Source organism: Aedes aegypti, chromosome 2, assembly GCF_002204515.2.
Source record: "Aedes aegypti strain LVP_AGWG chromosome 2, AaegL5.0 Primary Assembly, whole genome shotgun sequence".
In the NCBI taxonomy this organism is placed as follows: domain Eukaryota; kingdom Metazoa; phylum Arthropoda; class Insecta; order Diptera; family Culicidae; genus Aedes; species Aedes aegypti.
Window position 1 is genome coordinate 16479853 of NC_035108.1, and position 18397 is coordinate 16498249.

General features: G+C 41.2%; 2 protein-coding genes and 1 long non-coding RNA gene across 4 annotated transcripts in view; all 3 read right to left on the minus strand.

The window, feature by feature from the left end:
- LOC23687890 (PAS domain-containing serine/threonine-protein kinase) overlaps window positions 1–6364 on the minus strand; it is a 78643-nt gene extending 72279 nt beyond the window's left edge. The window contains exons 1-2 of one of the 2 annotated variants that reach the window (XM_021840020.1): window positions 6107–6364; window positions 5450–5749 (exon numbers count right to left, since the gene is read on the minus strand). In XM_021840020.1, coding sequence (XP_021695712.1) covers window positions 5450–5749; window positions 6107–6114 — 308 coding nt within the window. In that variant the 5' untranslated portion in view covers window positions 6115–6364. Of the gene's footprint in view, window positions 1–5449; window positions 5753–6106 lie in introns of both variants that reach the window. The other variant, XM_021840018.1, reaches the window with a different exon arrangement.
- Window positions 6365–6624: 260 nt separating this feature from the next.
- Window positions 6625–7023, minus strand: LOC110675321. The gene is made up of 2 exons (XR_002499370.1): window positions 6855–7023; window positions 6625–6796 (listed from the first exon to the last, which is right to left on the minus strand). It is a non-coding gene; the product is annotated as an uncharacterized LOC110675321 (long non-coding RNA).
- Window positions 7024–15137: 8114 nt separating this feature from the next.
- Window positions 15138–16768, minus strand: LOC5575743 (facilitated trehalose transporter Tret1). The gene is made up of 2 exons (XM_021844280.1): window positions 16702–16768; window positions 15138–16642 (listed from the first exon to the last, which is right to left on the minus strand). Exons 1-2 carry the CDS (start codon window positions 16766–16768, stop codon window positions 15291–15293), a joined length of 1419 nt encoding a protein of 472 aa, XP_021699972.1. The 3' UTR covers window positions 15138–15290.
- Between the last annotated feature and the right edge of the window lie 1629 nt (window positions 16769–18397).

Genomic DNA, 18397 nt, shown 5'->3' on the forward strand with positions numbered 1-18397 from the left:
ATTTTAATTGTTAAGGATGACACTACCGAAGATTCATGTCTCACATGAGTTCTGCAAACGATATAAGCAAGCAAAATGTGGTTCTTACTAAAAATGACATCGCCGAAAACGATTCCGTTGTCAAAACTTTTATAAGTATGCTCAATTAGGCAACATTACTGAATTACTGTTAGCAATGTAAAATTCCCTTAGGAAATTGCTTACCTTTAGGCGTATTCCGCGGTTCGAGGTGTTTTTAATTTTAAAATAACTCAAAAAGTAAATGACTTGTAAGCTTTTGGTCTTCATATTCGGCTTCAGGGGCCATGATTTAAGTAAGTAACGATATTTTCAGTATTACCGAACGTTGTTTATATAGGTGATCAATGTTACCCCATATCAACTAAATCAAAAAATCGCCTAAAACATTTTTTTTACATGCTTAAATCTTTCAATAAACAAAATACAGTATATAGTCTCGAGCTATGGGTGGCAGTACTTGTTTTAAAAATATAAAACCTGCAACATTTGCATTTTCAAACGAAATATTGAAGAAACATTCAGAAAAATGATCAATGTTACCCCGGATTACGGTACGTACACTTTGGACATATTTACAATTCCTTCTTCGAGGCCCATGTTGGTGCTCAAGTATCGTTTACGGCTAAGATACAGGGAAAGTTTGTTTATTTTTAACCAGAATTTGATCGAATTATTACGAGTTATTGTACACTGGCTCCAGATTGTCCTTTTCTATTCCTACAACATTGCATGTGCTGGAATCCGCTGTGATGTGTTCAATGATGGTAACACAAATTTACTGAAAAATGTTTGGACTGCTTTTTTAACATCACTCACCTTCAACTGCAGTATATTACTTTACCATTTCTTAAGTTGTAAACCATACTACATCTCCGAATGCATCGAACTTTAGCAACTGTGCCATATCGTGTGTAAAATGAAGAAATAATACGGAGCAGTAAATATTTTCTGTTAGACATTTTGTAAACACGGAACAGTATCGCAGTTGGCATAACTTCAACAGATGATGATCAGAAAAGTTACGCCTGACGTATCTTTTTTCCCATTGCAGTTCTGTAGTTACGTCAAATTATGTTTTTGAAAATATGGTATTTCTAGAATGTTTTTAGTAATAATTTTTGGTAGGGTTATAGTTTCGGACCTATAGAATTCAAATATTACGAAATCTCATTTCCCGCCAAAACTGCAGATACGCTCTTATGATACTGAACGCGAGAACTATTAGTTGATATCCGTTAAACGGATATGGAATTGAATATTCGATTAATTTGAAAAGGAGGGCATTTTCAGCCCAAATGAGGATGGGAGAATACACGATCTAAAAGGAGGACATATCCCCGCAAAAGTAACATCTGCCCCATTAAACATTTGACAGTTCAACAGCCGACTGAATTGGTTGAAAAATCGTTCGATTGTTCCACCGACGCTTATGGAAGATTAACACAGGGATCAACCGAATATCACCCGTTTTAATAGGGTGGGCCGACGCAATCCTACTAAATAGGTGGATAAATCGGTATTTTAAGTAAAATCCAAGCAAGTTGACCTACTAAACATCAGATTTCCTAGGTCACCCGATTTAATCTAGCGATTAGTCGATTGATCGCTGTGTTAAACTTCCATAAGCGTCGGTGCAACAATCGACCGATTTTTCAAGCAATTTAGTCGGCTGTTGAACTGTCAAATGATTAATGGGGATGGTAAGCATAGTCTGAAGCCAAGGGTAATGTGTGTGCTTCTGTACACCACCACCAATAAAAAAAATTAGAGGGTTGTTCAAAGACACAAGTAAGTAGCAGAGATTTTTTATTTTAACTTGAAAACGGTTTGTTGTGGGTGCTTGATTTATTCGACAAAGTTGTTTACTTCCAGAAGTTATGCAAATTTGCAGAAAATACTAATTACCAGAGTTCAAGAAATCTATCTCCTCGTTTGTCTGTTGTCCAACACTGCTCATTGATGTTCGCCCTTCAAGATCTTGGCTCTGTTATTAATTATTTCTGGTTGAGCCTTTATTATTAAGGAAGTAGTTTGAAATAAAATCACTCAAAAGGGCTTTTCTCTCTCTCAAGTATTTTGTTAAAGTAAATAAATAATAACCCGCAAAACACCGTCTTTTTTTGTGTGGTATTCAGTTGGAGCTGCCTGACAGCTTAACTTGTCAAGGTTGAACCCTCGGTCTGGCTTTTGCCAAGTTTCCCCTCTACCAGGAACAATACTCAGACGGACTAGGCTATGGTGCCCACATGAACACCTTGTTTTTTTTATTAATATTGTGACGTGATAGTTTTTGAAAAATACCCATATTCCCTTGCTTCTGAGAAAAGGAAGCATTGTGAAAATCAACAGCTCCATCAGAATTTGTTTGAAATAGTAGTGTAGTAGTGTCATTACTAATACTGTCTAGTAATAATATGTCATTTAGGTGCTATTCTGATTACTCCTGTCTTTTGGTTGTGTTCTGTGGGCTTCGTGGCCGTGCGGTTAGTGTCGTCAGGCAATGAGTGCATCGTGTCATGGGGTGTGGGTTCGATTCCCGCTGCAGCAATTGAAACTTATCGTGAGGAATGTTTCTCGGCTGTACCATTGGAGCATGCTTGTCCGTTGTCTAGTGTTAAGTTACAGTCTGTGCAGCTAAATGGCTGAAGACGGTGTCCGTGTCTTTTTTTACGTAATATTAGAGGCTTAAGCGAAGTATGCACTTCAACAGAAAAGTAATCGCCTATCTCGATGCGTGGAAAATTTCTTGCAAGAAATGCTCAAGAAAAGCATTTTTCTTTGATCGCAGTACGCAGTTGAAAAGAAATGTCAATTCAAATAGAGCTCACTGTAGAAAATTTCTTGAGCATTTCTTGGGCAGAAATTTTTACTTTTCTTGAGCGGAACAGCATACTTAGCTTTAAATGTCAATTGTCGTGAAGTCTTAATAAAATTAGGCTGTTTAGTAGTAGCTCTAGTTAATTTAATTATTCATTGTTAAAAGTATTTATTGGTCATTACGTTCATATATCCTTAAGAAAAAAGTCACTTTCCTTGTCTGTTCAACAATTTCTCGAACCTAGCAAGTGAACCCTAATGATCGATCTCAGCGTCTTACTTTCCATAGTCATTTTTAAAGTGAATATTTAAGAGTAAAGTTACCTTAGGCTTCTATTACAGTCGCCTACAAGATTCACTTTTCGATGGCAAATGCAATGCTTCACAACGCCTACTTTCTACTTGTAAATTTTGCGAAAATGAAGCTGGAATTAGATTATTTATACCGTTGTTACAAAAGAGGTATTTCTTTTTATCGCAATGTAAAAACCATATTAAAATAGGATTGGCGCCACTTATTTCTACTCAGTGAATCTACTAGTCATTTTCCTCAGAGTAATATTCCCTACGTCGTACATGATGACGATGTGTCTATCTAGCTAATAGTAAGAGTGGCTACGGATCATTCTGATTAGCAAAAGGCAAACTGATCGTCACCAATAGTATTAATGTCCACTTCGAATAGATTAATTATTTGAAATAGGCATCAATTCTATCAATGATGCAGAATGTCCGTTGGATCACATCCGAGATATTAACATTAGTGCGTCTACACTGAACCAATAAATATCATAAAAAGTATTAAAAAAGTCACATACATCAAGAATCATTGAAACCCTATCCATGTTATGTGCATCCATTAATACTCATTTGATAAGTAAATAAACCTCATTAAAATTCCCTATCATATTTATTGGTCAATATTGTAAATTGTATATGAACAAAAGCCATGTAGGTTATCCGATAATAAACATGTGATTTGCAGATATGAAAATTTAGGTTTTCGAAACAGTATTTTCAAGATGGCGTATTTGGTGTATTGGATTTTTGCAGGTTTTGGATTCTTGAGATGCTAATCACAACAATTTGTGAGCAAATTAATTGTTTAACGACTCAAAAGGTAAGTGCAAGGGTTAAGTACAAAATAAATAAATAATAATTCGTTTTGAATCCAAAATTTACAGAAAAATAGAGGAACCAATCAACCAAAATTGTACAATCTTCAGGCGATGGATCATGACAGGAAGCAACAAACTTTGAATCGTATAGTTTAATATTCTTCGATGATATTATTGATGCCTTCAAATAATATCAAACTTAATCTTTATCAAATGCAAATAGTGATACGGATAAACTCAAATATTATATTGAAAAATAAATTTTAACGAAAATCATGTGTTTTTTATTTAGTAGAACCCTAAAATCTGAAATTTTGTTTTTCATATTTATTGAACGATCATATAAGAATCACGAACAAAAGGAATACTTCTCATCTGAATTTCACATGGAATTCATTAACAAAATCCAATAACTCACATATGTATTTATAATCAAATGTATGTGTTTTATCTGATGGATGTAATTAAAATTAAAAAGCAACAGTTCATATTGCGAATTGATGAACGTTATGTGAAAAGCTACATGGAAAAAAACTATATGTGTTTTCAGATAAATCTGACATGAATACTTGGTTCAGTGTATGCCATATGAATTATGACGCGGCTTTAAGCAAAAAAAAAAATGCCAAAATGTGATACCACCACTACAGGTTACGCCTTTGGTTTCCATCATATGGGCTAATGGATTATGCCCTCCCATCGCGGCAAGGTCGCATAACCAAGGGGAGGAGACCCGCAAAACACCGTTTTTTGAACTAAAAACTCTTGTTTTTGAACAATCCACTGAAATTCTTAGGAAAATGACTGCAGTATAACGAATTCACTACAGACAAAACTTCAAGTTATTTGTGGTTAGTCATCCATTTGGTTACTAACTTTCGTCACTGACTGTAGCTGATTGGTTATATCGTCGATAGTGCGGCGTCCCCACATTCCCTGAGTTATTTTATCAGGCGGCTGGTAGCAGATTTTAGTACTTTTAAAGTTATTAACTAAGAGATTTGTCTAAGGCAAAGTATGCGTTCTTATCTATATATCGTATCTATCGTAGTTCGCAGGTTGAAGTACCTAAACCAAGTACAAAACGATAAATCCTGGACCATACTGGGAATTAAAACCAGATACTTCCACCTAGGATTTATTCTTCAGTCACGGACATTATATCTAGTAGGCTATAGATGGCCTCAACAAAACACAGATTTTTTTTTCATCCGATCAGAGAAATTCTTCGCAAACTCGAATAGACGATAGTCACAGTTAGAATTCTTCTCTAAATACCCATATGATATGGATATAGGGAAGACAAGACTCATCAAACACACATCACAACGTAAATATTATCGTGTGGCCTTCATTTGCTGATTTGTGTCGCACTTGAACACCCATCTCGCGTACGAGAATCCTTCGCCCACTTCCGTCCCCCAACCCAACCGATGATTGTATAGGAATTCATGTAGGAAAACAAAAGCGAATAATACCACCCATCCACTTACTTGAGCTTGTTCAATGGCGTAAAAACACTGCACGGTTTCAGCCCTCCCGTGAGTCCGTCCTCTGCAGCTCCTGGCCTTCGACGCTTGAAGTGGATCCGTTTCTTACTCGTCGTACAGGCCACCCGCTCCTTCAGAGGAAATTTCAGCAGAGGCGATCTTCCGTCACTTCCCAAGAAGCTATTCTCTTTGTCCTCGTCGGAAAATTCTACCTCATCCACTTCCGATCCACGAAATAACTTTTTCCACTTGATTGACGCTGGTGGTGTTTTGAAGCGAATGCTGCTATTATTGGCACTTGGGCTGCTGTTGGGAAAGTTCCAAAACGAGAAACAACGTAATCAACTCAGGGTGCACTTGAAACGAACTTCCGATTGCTTCCTCTGGGAATATTGGGATCGCCTGGGGGGGGAACAATAAACACACGCAATCCACCTGAGCTTCCAAAGGAGAGAACCGATGGAAAAAATGGGAACCACAAAGATCTGACACCCAGAGGATTTTGACAGGATCCAATGGTTCGAAAATCGATAATTTCAAGTAGGAGGAAGTCGGAGGGGATTTCGTGTGCCATTGCGCATGATTGCCGTGTTTGGTCACGGATGTTCCGAATACCGTTGCAATCGAGGGAAACATGCACAATAACAAAGACAAAATTACCTTTCCATATTTACTGCTGCTACAGGTGGTTCTATAGGTGGAGAGCTCCAACTGTCTCGAAACACAATTAATTGATCCAGTGAAATATTTTTTAAGCACAATCGATTAAGCACATTAAGAATTGATCAAAATAACACTTATATTAACTAAATAGCACGTAAAACACAGGATAATTGAAATTATATTACACAAACGCCGGCAACAGATACAAATTGCAACGGATCTTTTGTTCTGGTGGTGATTGATTGGCGCTTGACAGATCCACACTGTGAGGTCAAAGTACCCTTTAAAGGGTAAAAAAGTACCCTCTTTGAGAGAAACTAGTTTAACTCATAAAAAGAGTAAAGGGCCTTTACTCTTTAAAGAGTAAACGGCTTGTACGTCAGATCAACGAGTAAATTTTACCCATTATCCAAAACATATTTTGTAAGAAACAGAGTAAAATTTACTCTTTTTTGTAGATGAAAATCTTATTTAATTTTTATATTCATTTTCACAGAATAATCAACAATAAAATCTCATAAATATAAACAAATTTATTCAATGCATAATAAAATATACTATTTCGATCAATATCTCCATGCATCCTCTTCATCCATCAGGGATTGAGTTTGTTTTGGACCTCTAAAATGGCGCTGGAGATTCTTGTAGAGCAAAGAGCAGAACATTCACACGGGATGTACTCTGCAGCTGTAAAATTGGATTGTTTTATAGATGAAACGGCAATAAAAGCAATTCATGTACCTACCTTTTGGACGTTCCCGCATTTCTGCTAATTTATTTAGATATTACGGGAAACAACTTTGAAGCACTTCCCAAACACTGCCGACCGATTCTTGTCAAGTAATTTTTCACCCATTAAAGAGTAAATGAACGGAATATGTAAAAGGGCACAAAATACCCATTATTTGAAATTTTGAAATACCCATTATTGTGACAGCTGCATATATCAGCAAAAAATGGGCATTTTTTATTCTTTAAAGGGTAATGCCGAGTTTACAGTGCAGTGCAAAATTTAAAAAACCAAACAAACAAAAAACAAAAGCGATAACTGATAAGCGGAACGTGCGAAAATGAACTGTTGCGAAAAAAAAGCATCAGGGCCGGCGTTCACCAGAGTGGCCAAATCTGATTTGAGTCGCGTAAAATCTAAAATAATTTGGTTTTGAAAGTTCCACTCATGAGGCAAATAAACTAAATTTTGGGTAAATTTTTCTAATAAAATCAATTGATACCAGGTTATTTTCGAACTAAGTATGCTGTTCAGATTAGGGGGCCTTCCTTAGCCGAGTGGTTAGTCCGCGGCTACAAAGCAAAGCCATGCTGAAGGTGTCTTGGTTCGATGGACCGATGCACGAGTTCACTATTTGACGTTTGAGCGGTGCCGTGTTATTTACGTGACCATGGCAACTAGTGAATTCGGCACCGCCCAAACGTCAAATTAGTGAACTCGTGCATCGGTCCATTCAATAATTACTGTTTTTTTTTGTTTTTAACAAGGGGGGAATCTGTAAACAGATCCCCTGAGAAGGTAACGCAGGGAATGCGGGGATGACGCACCAACAACGACCCGCTAAAACCTGTTGGGCAGAGGTGGACACACCACAACGCAGAACAGGGTCACCGAAGCGGAACGCGGAACCAGGATTTCGGTAGGAAAGAACCAACTACAAATTAACTACTGTACGCAACGAGAAAGCTTTAATAAACACGTCTGAACGGATTGAACATCACATTACGGATGAATGGCAAACTTTCCATTCTCCCTTTCTTCATCCTATTTGGCGCTCGCTGCCGCCGCTGCGACTGTCTTCAGCGCCGCCTCACTCATACAGCTACACACATCCAGTGTTGCCGCTTTGCATACGAGGCACAATCATTGCATACTCCAACACTCCTCCTCAATGTTGTCCTCGTACTCGTCCGCATCCTCTCTGCCTTTCTTGTCGGGTTGATCTCCTGCTTCAAACAACGTAATCAACCAACCGGTCGGGTCGTACTCCACGATTACTCCTCCTGGATCGCCGAACTTCTCTCCAGTTATCAGCATCCGAATCTGATCCTCCACTTTGGGACTCCGCAACTTGCAACGGCTCCACTTCCTCGCTTGAAGTGTCCGCATCGAAGTATTCTTCATCTTCTTCTGCTCTATTCGGCTCCATCTCCGAATACCAGCTCACCACACTGACTGGTGAACTTCTTAGCTTCGTCGTCTTCTTCTCGCCAATTATCGGCTGCTGGCCCTCTACTTTCTTCTCAACCTTCGCCAACTTCAGCCGATACAATGACCCCGACTTTTCACCAATTACCACTTTCTTACCAGATGCATCGCAAATATCGCAACCATCTTTCTTGAACTTTACCGAGAAATCCTTTGACGTCAATTTGTCCACTGACACAAGTCCACTCGCCAACGACGGAACATACAAGACGTTGGTAAGCTTCACCTCAACTCTACTACCGTTTCCGTTTACACCATATACAACTCCTTCGCCACAACCAGCGGCGGTAACCACTTTACCATTCGCTAACATTACGCTTGGGCCTTTTTCTTCCTTCAGCGATTTGAAAAAGTTTCTATCACTCGTCATGTGCCGACTTGCTCCACTGTCAATGTACCAGCACTTTCGCTGATCCACTCCAGCCATAAAACACACACTGGCACCACAATTTTCGTTCTTCACTTGTTTCGCATTTTGATTCACACGCACTCTGTCGTTCGGCGTCTTCTTCTCTTCGCACTCACTTTCTAGCTCCTGCTTCGCTAGCAAAAACGAACGACAGTTGCGACGCAAATGACCGGGCTTGTCGCAAAAGTAGCATCTTCTCACTGGTGCTCTATTGCCGAGTCCACCCACGCTTTGCACTACCGCACTTTTCAACGCTTTCGTTTCACATTGCATTTCACTTATTTCGCCGGATCGCTCTCTCCGACGCTCGAACTCATCGATCAGCTTCGATTTCACTAGCTGCATCGTGATATCCGCATCGGCACGACTCTCCAACGCCGTGACCAAACCACCGTACGAATCAGGCAAGCTACGCAGGATCATCGCAATCCGCAGCGACTCTTCCAGCGGTTGCCCCGCATTCGACAAACGATCGAACAAATCGTCCAACACCACCAGATGACTCTCAAGGTCACCTTCTTCCGCGAGATTTAACGAGCACAGTTTCTTCAGCAAAGATACACGTGACGTTACCGTGTTCTTCTCGTGATAAGCACGCAACTGATCCCAAAACGCTTTCGCACTGTTCACGTTTTTCACCAAACCGAACTGATTGTCTTCTATGCACAGTCCGATAGTGGCACGAGCTTTCCTATCGTCTTTCGTCCACTGATCGGTCACTACAGCCGGCCTCGCATCACCGACCACATACCACAGCTCCTCCCTGGTCAGGAGCATCTCCATCCGGAACTTCCATATTTGCCAGTTTTGGTTATTCAACCTGGCAAACGCAAACTTGTTCACATCCGCCATTTTGTCCACGCAAAATCACCACCGCGGAGAAAAACAACTCACACACACTCACACACGGCGTGATCACTTTCACTCTCGCGCAACCTTTTCCCTACGCAAACCGGAACCTTCCCTTCGGCACTGCTGGGCCAATAACCTGTTGGGCAGAGGTGGACACACCACAACGCAGAACAGGGTCACCGAAGCGGAACGCGGAACCAGGATTTCGGTAGGAAAGAACCAACTACAAATTAACTACTGTACGCAACGAGAAAGCTTTAATAAACACGTCTGAACGGATTGAACATCACATTACGGATGAATGGCAAACTTTCCATTCTCCCTTTCTTCATCCTATTTGGCGCTCGCTGCCGCCGCTGCGACTGTCTTCAGCGCCGCCTCACTCATACAGCTACACACATCCAGTGTTGCCGCTTTGCATACGAGGCACAATCATTGCATACTCCAACAAAACCAGCCTATGCACTGTGCTTGGGCAATTCTTTTAGAATTGCTCAAGTGGTGAACAATGCATCGACATTACCCTTGGCCTCAGACCCTTATCTCCCCGGAACCACCTTACGGTATTTCTTCGGGAAATTTTGTACGCAAGTTTGACAGATCGTAGTAAAGCCTTTCCTACTTCCTAGTGTAGACACTACTTAATGATTTATAAAATTTTGAACCAATCTACCGTGCTGCATCAATATCTGGACGCTTTTTTTTTTTGTTTTTTACAAGAGGGAAATCTGCAAAAAGATCCCCTGAGAAGATAACTCAGGGAATGCGGGGATGACGCACCAACGACGACCCGCTAAAACCAGCCTATGCACTGTGCATGAGCAATTCATTTAGAATTGCTCAAGTGGTGAACAGTGCATCGACATGACCCTTGGACTCAGACCCTCATCTCCCCGGAACCACCTTACGGTATTTCTTCGGGAAGGGACCAGTGCATATAGCACAACACGTGTAGCAGAAGTAACCTAGGCAAACTGCTTCTCCTAGCCGACTTAAACAATGTTACAAGGGACCAGCCTCGGCAGGGCTAATCCTCTGCAGCCAACTCTTGGTCGGCGCGCCATAGATGCTGCAATTCTAACATAATGTGAGTGACAGCCGTGGTTACTGCATTCCAGCACTCGGCATCCGCACACATTCTCTCTATAATATTGTCGGGGGACGTGTCCCCTCCGCATGTAGTGAGCATGCGACCTCTCACAACAATGAAACGGGGGCAATCGAACACGACATGCTCCGCTGTTTCCTCTACACCAGCACAATTGGGGCACGCAGGAGATTCTGAGTGCCCGAACCTATGCAGGTACTGTCTATAGCAACCATGTCCTGACAGAAACTGCGTCAGGTGGAAGTTCACTTCCCCATGGCTTCTACCATACCAATCTGACACATTTGGTATTAGTCGATGGGTCCATCTACCCTTAGTGGAGTTATCCCATTCCTGCTGCCAGCTTCTGAGCGTTTCCTCTTTACACGTGTCGCGGACTCCTCTGGTACCCCTTTGGTTGAAGCATTGAACATCTTCCTTGATGATGAGCCCGATGGGCGTCATCCCGGCTATGATGCACACGGCCTCTTTAGATACCGTCCGGTATGCACTTGCTACTCTTAAGCACATTATCCTGTACGTGCTTTCCAACCGCTTTAGGTTTCTGTTCGTTCTAAGCGCTTTTGACCAGATTGGTCCTCCATACCTTAGTATGGATAGCGCCACGCTTGCCAGCAGCTTGCGTTTGCTGGCAATTACAGCAGAGCTGTTAGACATCATCCTCGAAAGCGCCGCTATAGCCGTAGATGCCCTTTTACAGGCATATTCAACGTGGCTAGCGAAGCTCAGCTTGTCATCGATCATTACCCCAAGATGCCTAAGGGATCGCTTGGACTCTATGGTGCAATCACCTACCGAGATAAGCGCCCGTTGCTCGGACCTGCGGTTGTTGACCACCACCACCTCAGTCTTGTGACGGGCCAGTCCTAGTTTCCTAGACTTCATTCACTCCTCAACCAGGGAAATAGAGTGCGCTGCTGTCAACTCTACTTCCTCCATCGATTCACCATAGACCACTAGGGTGATATCGTCGGCGAAGCCAACAATCTTAACACCCGTCGGAAGGGGCAGCCTCAGTACGTCATCGTACATCGCATTCCATAACAGCGGGCCCAGGATTGAACCTTGAGGTACTCCCGCGGTAATTCGAACGCTTTTCTGCCCCTCCTCTGTGTCATACAGTAGAATCCTACCATCAAAATAGCTTTCTAGAAGCTTACACAACTGCACCGTACCTTGAGGCGGTGAAGCGCGTGTGCTATTGCTTCCCAGCTTGCGCTGTTGAACGCATTCTTCACATCCAGAGTGACAACCGCGCAGTAACGGATGCCGCTCCTTTTATGCTCGATTGCCACCTCAGCTGTTTGAACGACCGACTGGATGGCGTCCAGAGTAGATTTACCTTTTCTGAATCCAAACTGGTTGTTGGACAGACCGTCCGCACTCTCCGTATACGGTACTAGTCTGTTGAGAATCAACCTCTCCAATAACTTGCCCGTCGTATCTATTAGACAGATAGGTCTATACGCCGACGGGTCACCTGGTGGTTTCCCCGCCTTTGGTAGTAGTACCAATTTCTGTCGTTTCCATACATCCGGGAAGATTCCTTGATCAATGCAGCGTTGCATCGTGGTTCTGTACATGTCCGGATCCGTGTTCACTGCCGCTTTTAAGGCAACATTCGGGATACCATCGGGTCCCGGTGCCTTGTTTGACGCGAATGATTTCACGACTTCTGCCAGCTCTTCGTTCGTCACTCTCGCCACTTCTTCTCCTTCATCTGCCGCATACGGCGCTGGGGGCCATGAGCTTATGGGATGGTGCGGGAAAAGTACATCGATTATCGATCGCAGCAACTCGGGCGATTTCTCTTGGGGCGCTATGGCTCCTTTGGTCTTAGCCATTACCACTCTGTAGGCGTCACCCCATGGACTAGAATTGGCACTCTCGCATAGACTTTCAAAGCATGCCCGTTTTCGACTCTTGATTTCCTTTTTGAGAGCCAACTTTGCCTCTCTGAATGCTGCACCGCGTTCCTCTCTTTGTGCTTCTGTGCGTGCGCGTTGCATTCTTCGTCTAGCCCGAAGGCAGATTGCTCGAAGATTTGCAATTGATTCGCACCACCAATACACTGGCGGCCTGTTCTCTCTAGGAGGGGCTTTTCTCGGCATGGAAGCATCACACGCTCGTGATATCATAGCAACTAGCTCTTCACCGTTTAGGTCCAGTGTTTCGTTCGCGCCTCAGGGCTTCAGTGAATACTTCGCCGTCGAAGCGCGCTGTTTTCCATCCTCGGGCTTGGGTCGAGTTACATCGCGCTGCCTTCTGCCCGCCTGGTATTATACTATAGCGAATCGATTGATGATCGCTATGAGTATAACCGTCATCAACGCGCCAGTTCATGGTACCTAAAAGGTTAGGACTACAAAACGTCACGTCGATGATCGATTCTGCACCATTTCTGCGGAAGGTACTCACTGTACCCACATTTGCCAGCTCTACATTTAATGCGGCCAGGGATTCCAACAATAGCTGGCCTCTTTGATTGGTGCAGCGGCTACCCCACTCCACTGCCCATGCATTAAAGTCGCCAGCTATCACTACTGGCTGCCGATTAGCTAGTTCGGCCATCATCCTGTCAACCATGTGGGAAAATTCCTCAATCGACCACCTTAGGGGCGCGTAACAACTGCAATAGAACACGCCGTTGATTTTTGCTATTGCAAAACCGTCATTTGAGCTAGAGACTACTTCTTGGATTGGGTATCGTCCTGTCGTCCCTATAACTGCTAACTGTTGAGACCTATCCGCCACCCAGTTCCCGTTGTTGGCTGGTATGCGGTATGGGTCCGATAATAACACCACGTCAGTCTTGGTTTCCGAGACTGACTGCCAAAGCAGCTGCTGGGCTGCATCACAGTGGTTTAAAAGCTTGCTCAAAAGCAAAAGCTGTCCCATCCCTAGGTTGACCACCACCACCTCAGTCTTGTGACGGGCCAGTCCTAGTTTCCTAGACTTCATCCATTCCTCAACTAGGGAAATAGAATGCCTGCTGTCAATTACTGTGGAAGTGGTCATTGAACACTAAGCCGAGAAGCAGGCTTTGTCCCAGTGTCCAAGAAGAAGATGCTGTTCAGCTCAAGAAAAGTAAAAATATCTTTAGCAGAATTGCTCAAGAATTGATTGATTGGCTCTTTATTATGGGGAAATTCAGCCCGAGGCTGGTTCATCCCCGGTTGCTTAAGAAATTTTCTACAGCGAGCCTCATTTTCAACTTCATACTGCAGAGAGGTGGTTTAAAACCTGTATAATTAACTAAAAAAAACTTCATACTGCGATTAAAGAATATAAATAACTATTCTATTGCAATAAATTGCAACATGGTAATTTTTTCAGCACGAGTTGTACATTCAATGTACAATCCAACGAGTCACTGAGAAGACGTGTAACTTTTTCGCAAATCTTCACATCAATTTGTCCATCTAATCCAATTGCAAATTATATGTAATGTTTAGCTTTTCGGTAGTTGTTAAACTTCCACTCGGCTGGTTAGCCGTAAACCACGATTCATAATTAAAAACAAGTATACAGAACACATTAAAATCAGCTTGTATACTATAGAAAATGATTTTTCGGAGAACGTAGCACATGCTTTATACTATAAAAAAACAACTTTATATGTAATTTGACTTTCTACCTCAATTCCATGCTTGCGATTTGATTCGAAAACTGTATTGTTAAGCTACTGAAATGAATATGGTTTTTATCGGTTTTTCTGTGCTTATCACTGTTTATATATATTTTCAACTTAAACTTCCAAGCTTCCACAAAAATGCTTGATAAAGATTCGTTGGCACTGCAGATAAATGACAATATAATTCGATGTCCGGTTAAAAAACTACTGGCTCACAAAACCAGACAGCATCTTGTTGCTCTTACACATTAAATCACTACTATCGCCCACTTAACTCTACAATCTACTATCACATTGACAATTTTCAACAAAACAAGTAGAAAAACTAACATTTGTCCACACTTTTGCAAATGATCCAATACCGGTAAGTCAGTCGAAAACTGCACAGCTAAAATTTGCACTTTGCAGGAAAAGTGCCAAACTCAAGTACCGTACCGTGCACCCCCGCTAATTTGAACGGTACCTCATGCAAACCATCGGGGTTCATTTTTAATTTAAACATCTAGTCACCCTAAAAACGTGTTTCTGGTTACCTCTTTCACTGTTTTGTTTTGATTCTGCGTTCCGTTCCACAGCGTTCCATCTCACTTCACTCCGTTCCATGAGCTAAATGACGTTTGAACCATTTTTAATCTGAACGATGTGCAAATTAGCGGGGTACAGATTAAAAAGTGTTCAGATTAAATGTGGTCAAACGAACGGGGGTACCCGGTATTTGTTTTCATTTTTATTATTTTTTACACAGTCTACTAGATTGCAGATAATCGTTAAATGATAGAATAAGATTAAATCTAAGGATTTGTGAAAATATAACCAGATTTTTATGGATTTTCATCGTTAAATTCATGAATACTGATTGAGTGTCCGGATATTGGTACCGTCCGGATTTTGATTCATCACGGTATAGCACTGGAACATCTTTATTTCATCTTTGATACAACTGTTTATCTTATTTTTAAATTAACATGAAGTGGTCATGCGTTTTCGATCGTTGATAGGATTATGCTCCATGAATTCTTGAATTTCATCAAAAGATTTTCCTTTCGTTTCTGGAACAAATAGGTATATCATCACAGTGTTGCCGGCAGTACTGGCAGCGAAAATCCAAAAGGCTACGTATGTCCCTACTCCGTCCGATATGACTTGAAACATTTTCAACACTGTAAACACTATTAGTGAAGTAATCACAGAAAATACAGCATTAGCATTTGCTTTGATGTTTTTGGGAAATACTTCACCCAATATGGCGAACGGAACGGTTGCCAAACCAATGGCAAACGATACTATGAAACCTAGGACGGCCACGAACGGTATCCAGCTGAATGCATCGAGCACATAGCCCATAGCGTTCAATGTAAAATAGAGACTACAGATAGTCAAACCAATCAAAGAGCCAACACCGGACATAAGCAACATTGGTCGACGTCCAGCCTTGTCTACGAAAAATGTTGGAATGGATACAGCCATCAACTGCACGACGCCCAACGTTATGGACAATTCGGCTGCTGAAAAATTCATATCTAGTTTTGAAAAAATAGTTTGTGCGTACCCAAGAATAGCATTAATTCCCGTTAGTTGCATACTACTCGACAACAACAAAATAATTCCTAAACTTTTCCTATTTCGCTTTATGAATAGATCTCTAAATGACGCGTGGTTTAGTCGATTCCTTTCAACTAATAATCGCATTTGGTGATACTCAAGAAGAAAACTTTCACTGTAAAAATCGGATCTTCTCAACCATCGTAAACTTTCAAGCGCTGCTTCTTCATTTCCGTGAGTTAGATAATAGTACGGAGATTCAGGCATCCAACAGAACGTTAGCAGAAACACAATTGGAAAGCTCAAATTTATCAAAGCCAATGATCGGAAGCTCACGTAAGGGCCAATGCTGTATTGCAGCAGAAACGCTAGCTTAGCCATAACCGCAATGAGAACGCCGGTTGTGCCACGAATGTTTTTTGATGATATTTCACCCAGATAGATTGGAGCTGCGGACAGAGTAGCTCCATATGATATCCCATGAAGAAAACGTGCAACGTATATTGTAGGAACGCTTGAAGCAAACACCACCATGATCCAACCAATCATCAGCGGGACCATCGAAACGATCATCGTATATTTTCGTCCGCAACGTTCAACCATCGGACTCATAACGATGGACCCGGCGCAGCCTCCTATCGAGAGTATCGAAACAATCCATGATCCCTGAGATGCTGTAATTTTTATGTGCGAATCTGGACTGAGCAGGGCTGGAATGGCCGGAGACGACCACCCAGCTGTCGATACGGATGCAACCAGAGACAGCGTGGCTGTAAAGAGCATAATTGTAATTAAATTTTAAAATATGAGAGCTTCGATCGAAGCCTACCTGAAACGGCTGCAAAGTACTCGTAACGGTAACTGGATGCATCATGCTCCTTACCGTTAATAACCATCCTGTCTGCTATGGCAATCAAAACTGAAGCATGCTAAATGGGCTAATGTTTAGTTTGGGTCCGGAATTCGTCGAATGCGCCTCCAGACAATAGCCTCCCCTATAAAGATTAATCAACTATGTCTGAAGATAACTTACACTCGATGTTTGCATTCAGGTCGACGCACCTTACGGCACCGTGGATCGGAGTGTAATTGATTGTTTTTGGATTTGAAAGCTTTATATTACAGAAAGGATGATTTAAGCTTTTAAAGCATATACTGCCTATAACTGCATAACAGTCACATTCGACATTTTTGACGAATTGGAGTTAATACCATGGAGAGTCATCAAATGATAAATACTTTCGATCATCTTAATGAAATCTGTCAGATTGTTCTAGAAAATTCGAAAAAATACCAAGTTATTTTGTCACATTGGTAATTATAACCGCATAGCAGTCACATTGAGATTGTAAATGAGTATTGTAATGTAATAGCAATTAAATTTCAATCAGAAGTATTTTCTAACTATTCGTCTAGTATGTGATATGAGTTGTGCAAAATATCAGCCTCAATTAAGCACTTTTGAGTTCCTGGTATTTTTTTTTGAATTTTTAGTTTCCTCCCATACTGCCATAGAATGCACACTTGATGTTCCATTTACTCAATGCCTACTTTTGTCGAATGTTACAAATATGCAGTTATGGGCAGTGTAAAAATGTTATGATTATATAGTGTTGAGTTAAATTATTTTATTTATTTATAAACAAGATGTGAAAAATGGTTTTGGATTAAGTATTTTTTTAAATAGTGCGCTAAACATTATGTTTCAAACTCACGATACCTTGTCCGACTTAGGTCTTATCAACGTTGAGCTGTATCACAAAGTAACTCGACAGCTTTTCTTTATTTATGATTATGTACTTGACCGACTTTTCATGTTTTGTTAGACATGCATGCTTCTGATTTCTTTGTAACTCTTCGATTCTGGTAGGCTAATCTAAACGAATAATTTTTGTTATTGATAGTACAAATTTATATGAAGCAAATCAAAAACAATAAATGTCATATCAAGATGAAACTCTATAAGGTCAATTAGCAGTTTTGGAATATATTAAACAATATATTGCACACATTCCTGGAAACCGCTTCTGTGCTATTTTTTCGCCGGGTTATCTATTAGGCAAGTCACACATGAACTCTCCATTGAAACAGTTGAATAGTATAACAAAGCTACTAACCTATCCCAAGCATAATTACATAACATCATTGACTGCTAAATTATAGATAAGAAATACGTTCGTTGAATGACACTTTTATAATAGTATTAGCCAAGCGAGAAAGCCTTTTACTACCCGCGTAGCACTTGAACCGGTACACACCAGTTGTTCGCTTTGACAATCTGGCGAGCCTCTCGGTCAGTTCTCCTTATCAGCTTGTTCTGATAATCCTTATCACTTCAATTGAACATAATAGTATCTACGAAACAAAGATAAAAACGCGTCTCAGACACGCGCTTGTTTGAGTTATCTACAATCATTCCTGGTTCACAATGATGATGATTATAATGATGTCCAAAAAGTAATCAATCATAGCTTCGGCTAAAATAGCTACTTGTGCTATTATCGTGAATATTTCGCAAGAGGTAT

Coding starts and splice junctions, on each gene's coding strand:
- LOC5575743 (XM_021844280.1), bottom strand. CDS start 16,768: ATGGTTATTAACGGTAAGGAGCATGATGCATCCAGTTACCGTTACGAG. Junction 16,643..16,701: donor GTACTTTGCAGCCGTTTCAG/GTAGGCTTCGAT, acceptor TGCTCTTTACAG/CCACGCTGTCTCTGGTTGCA.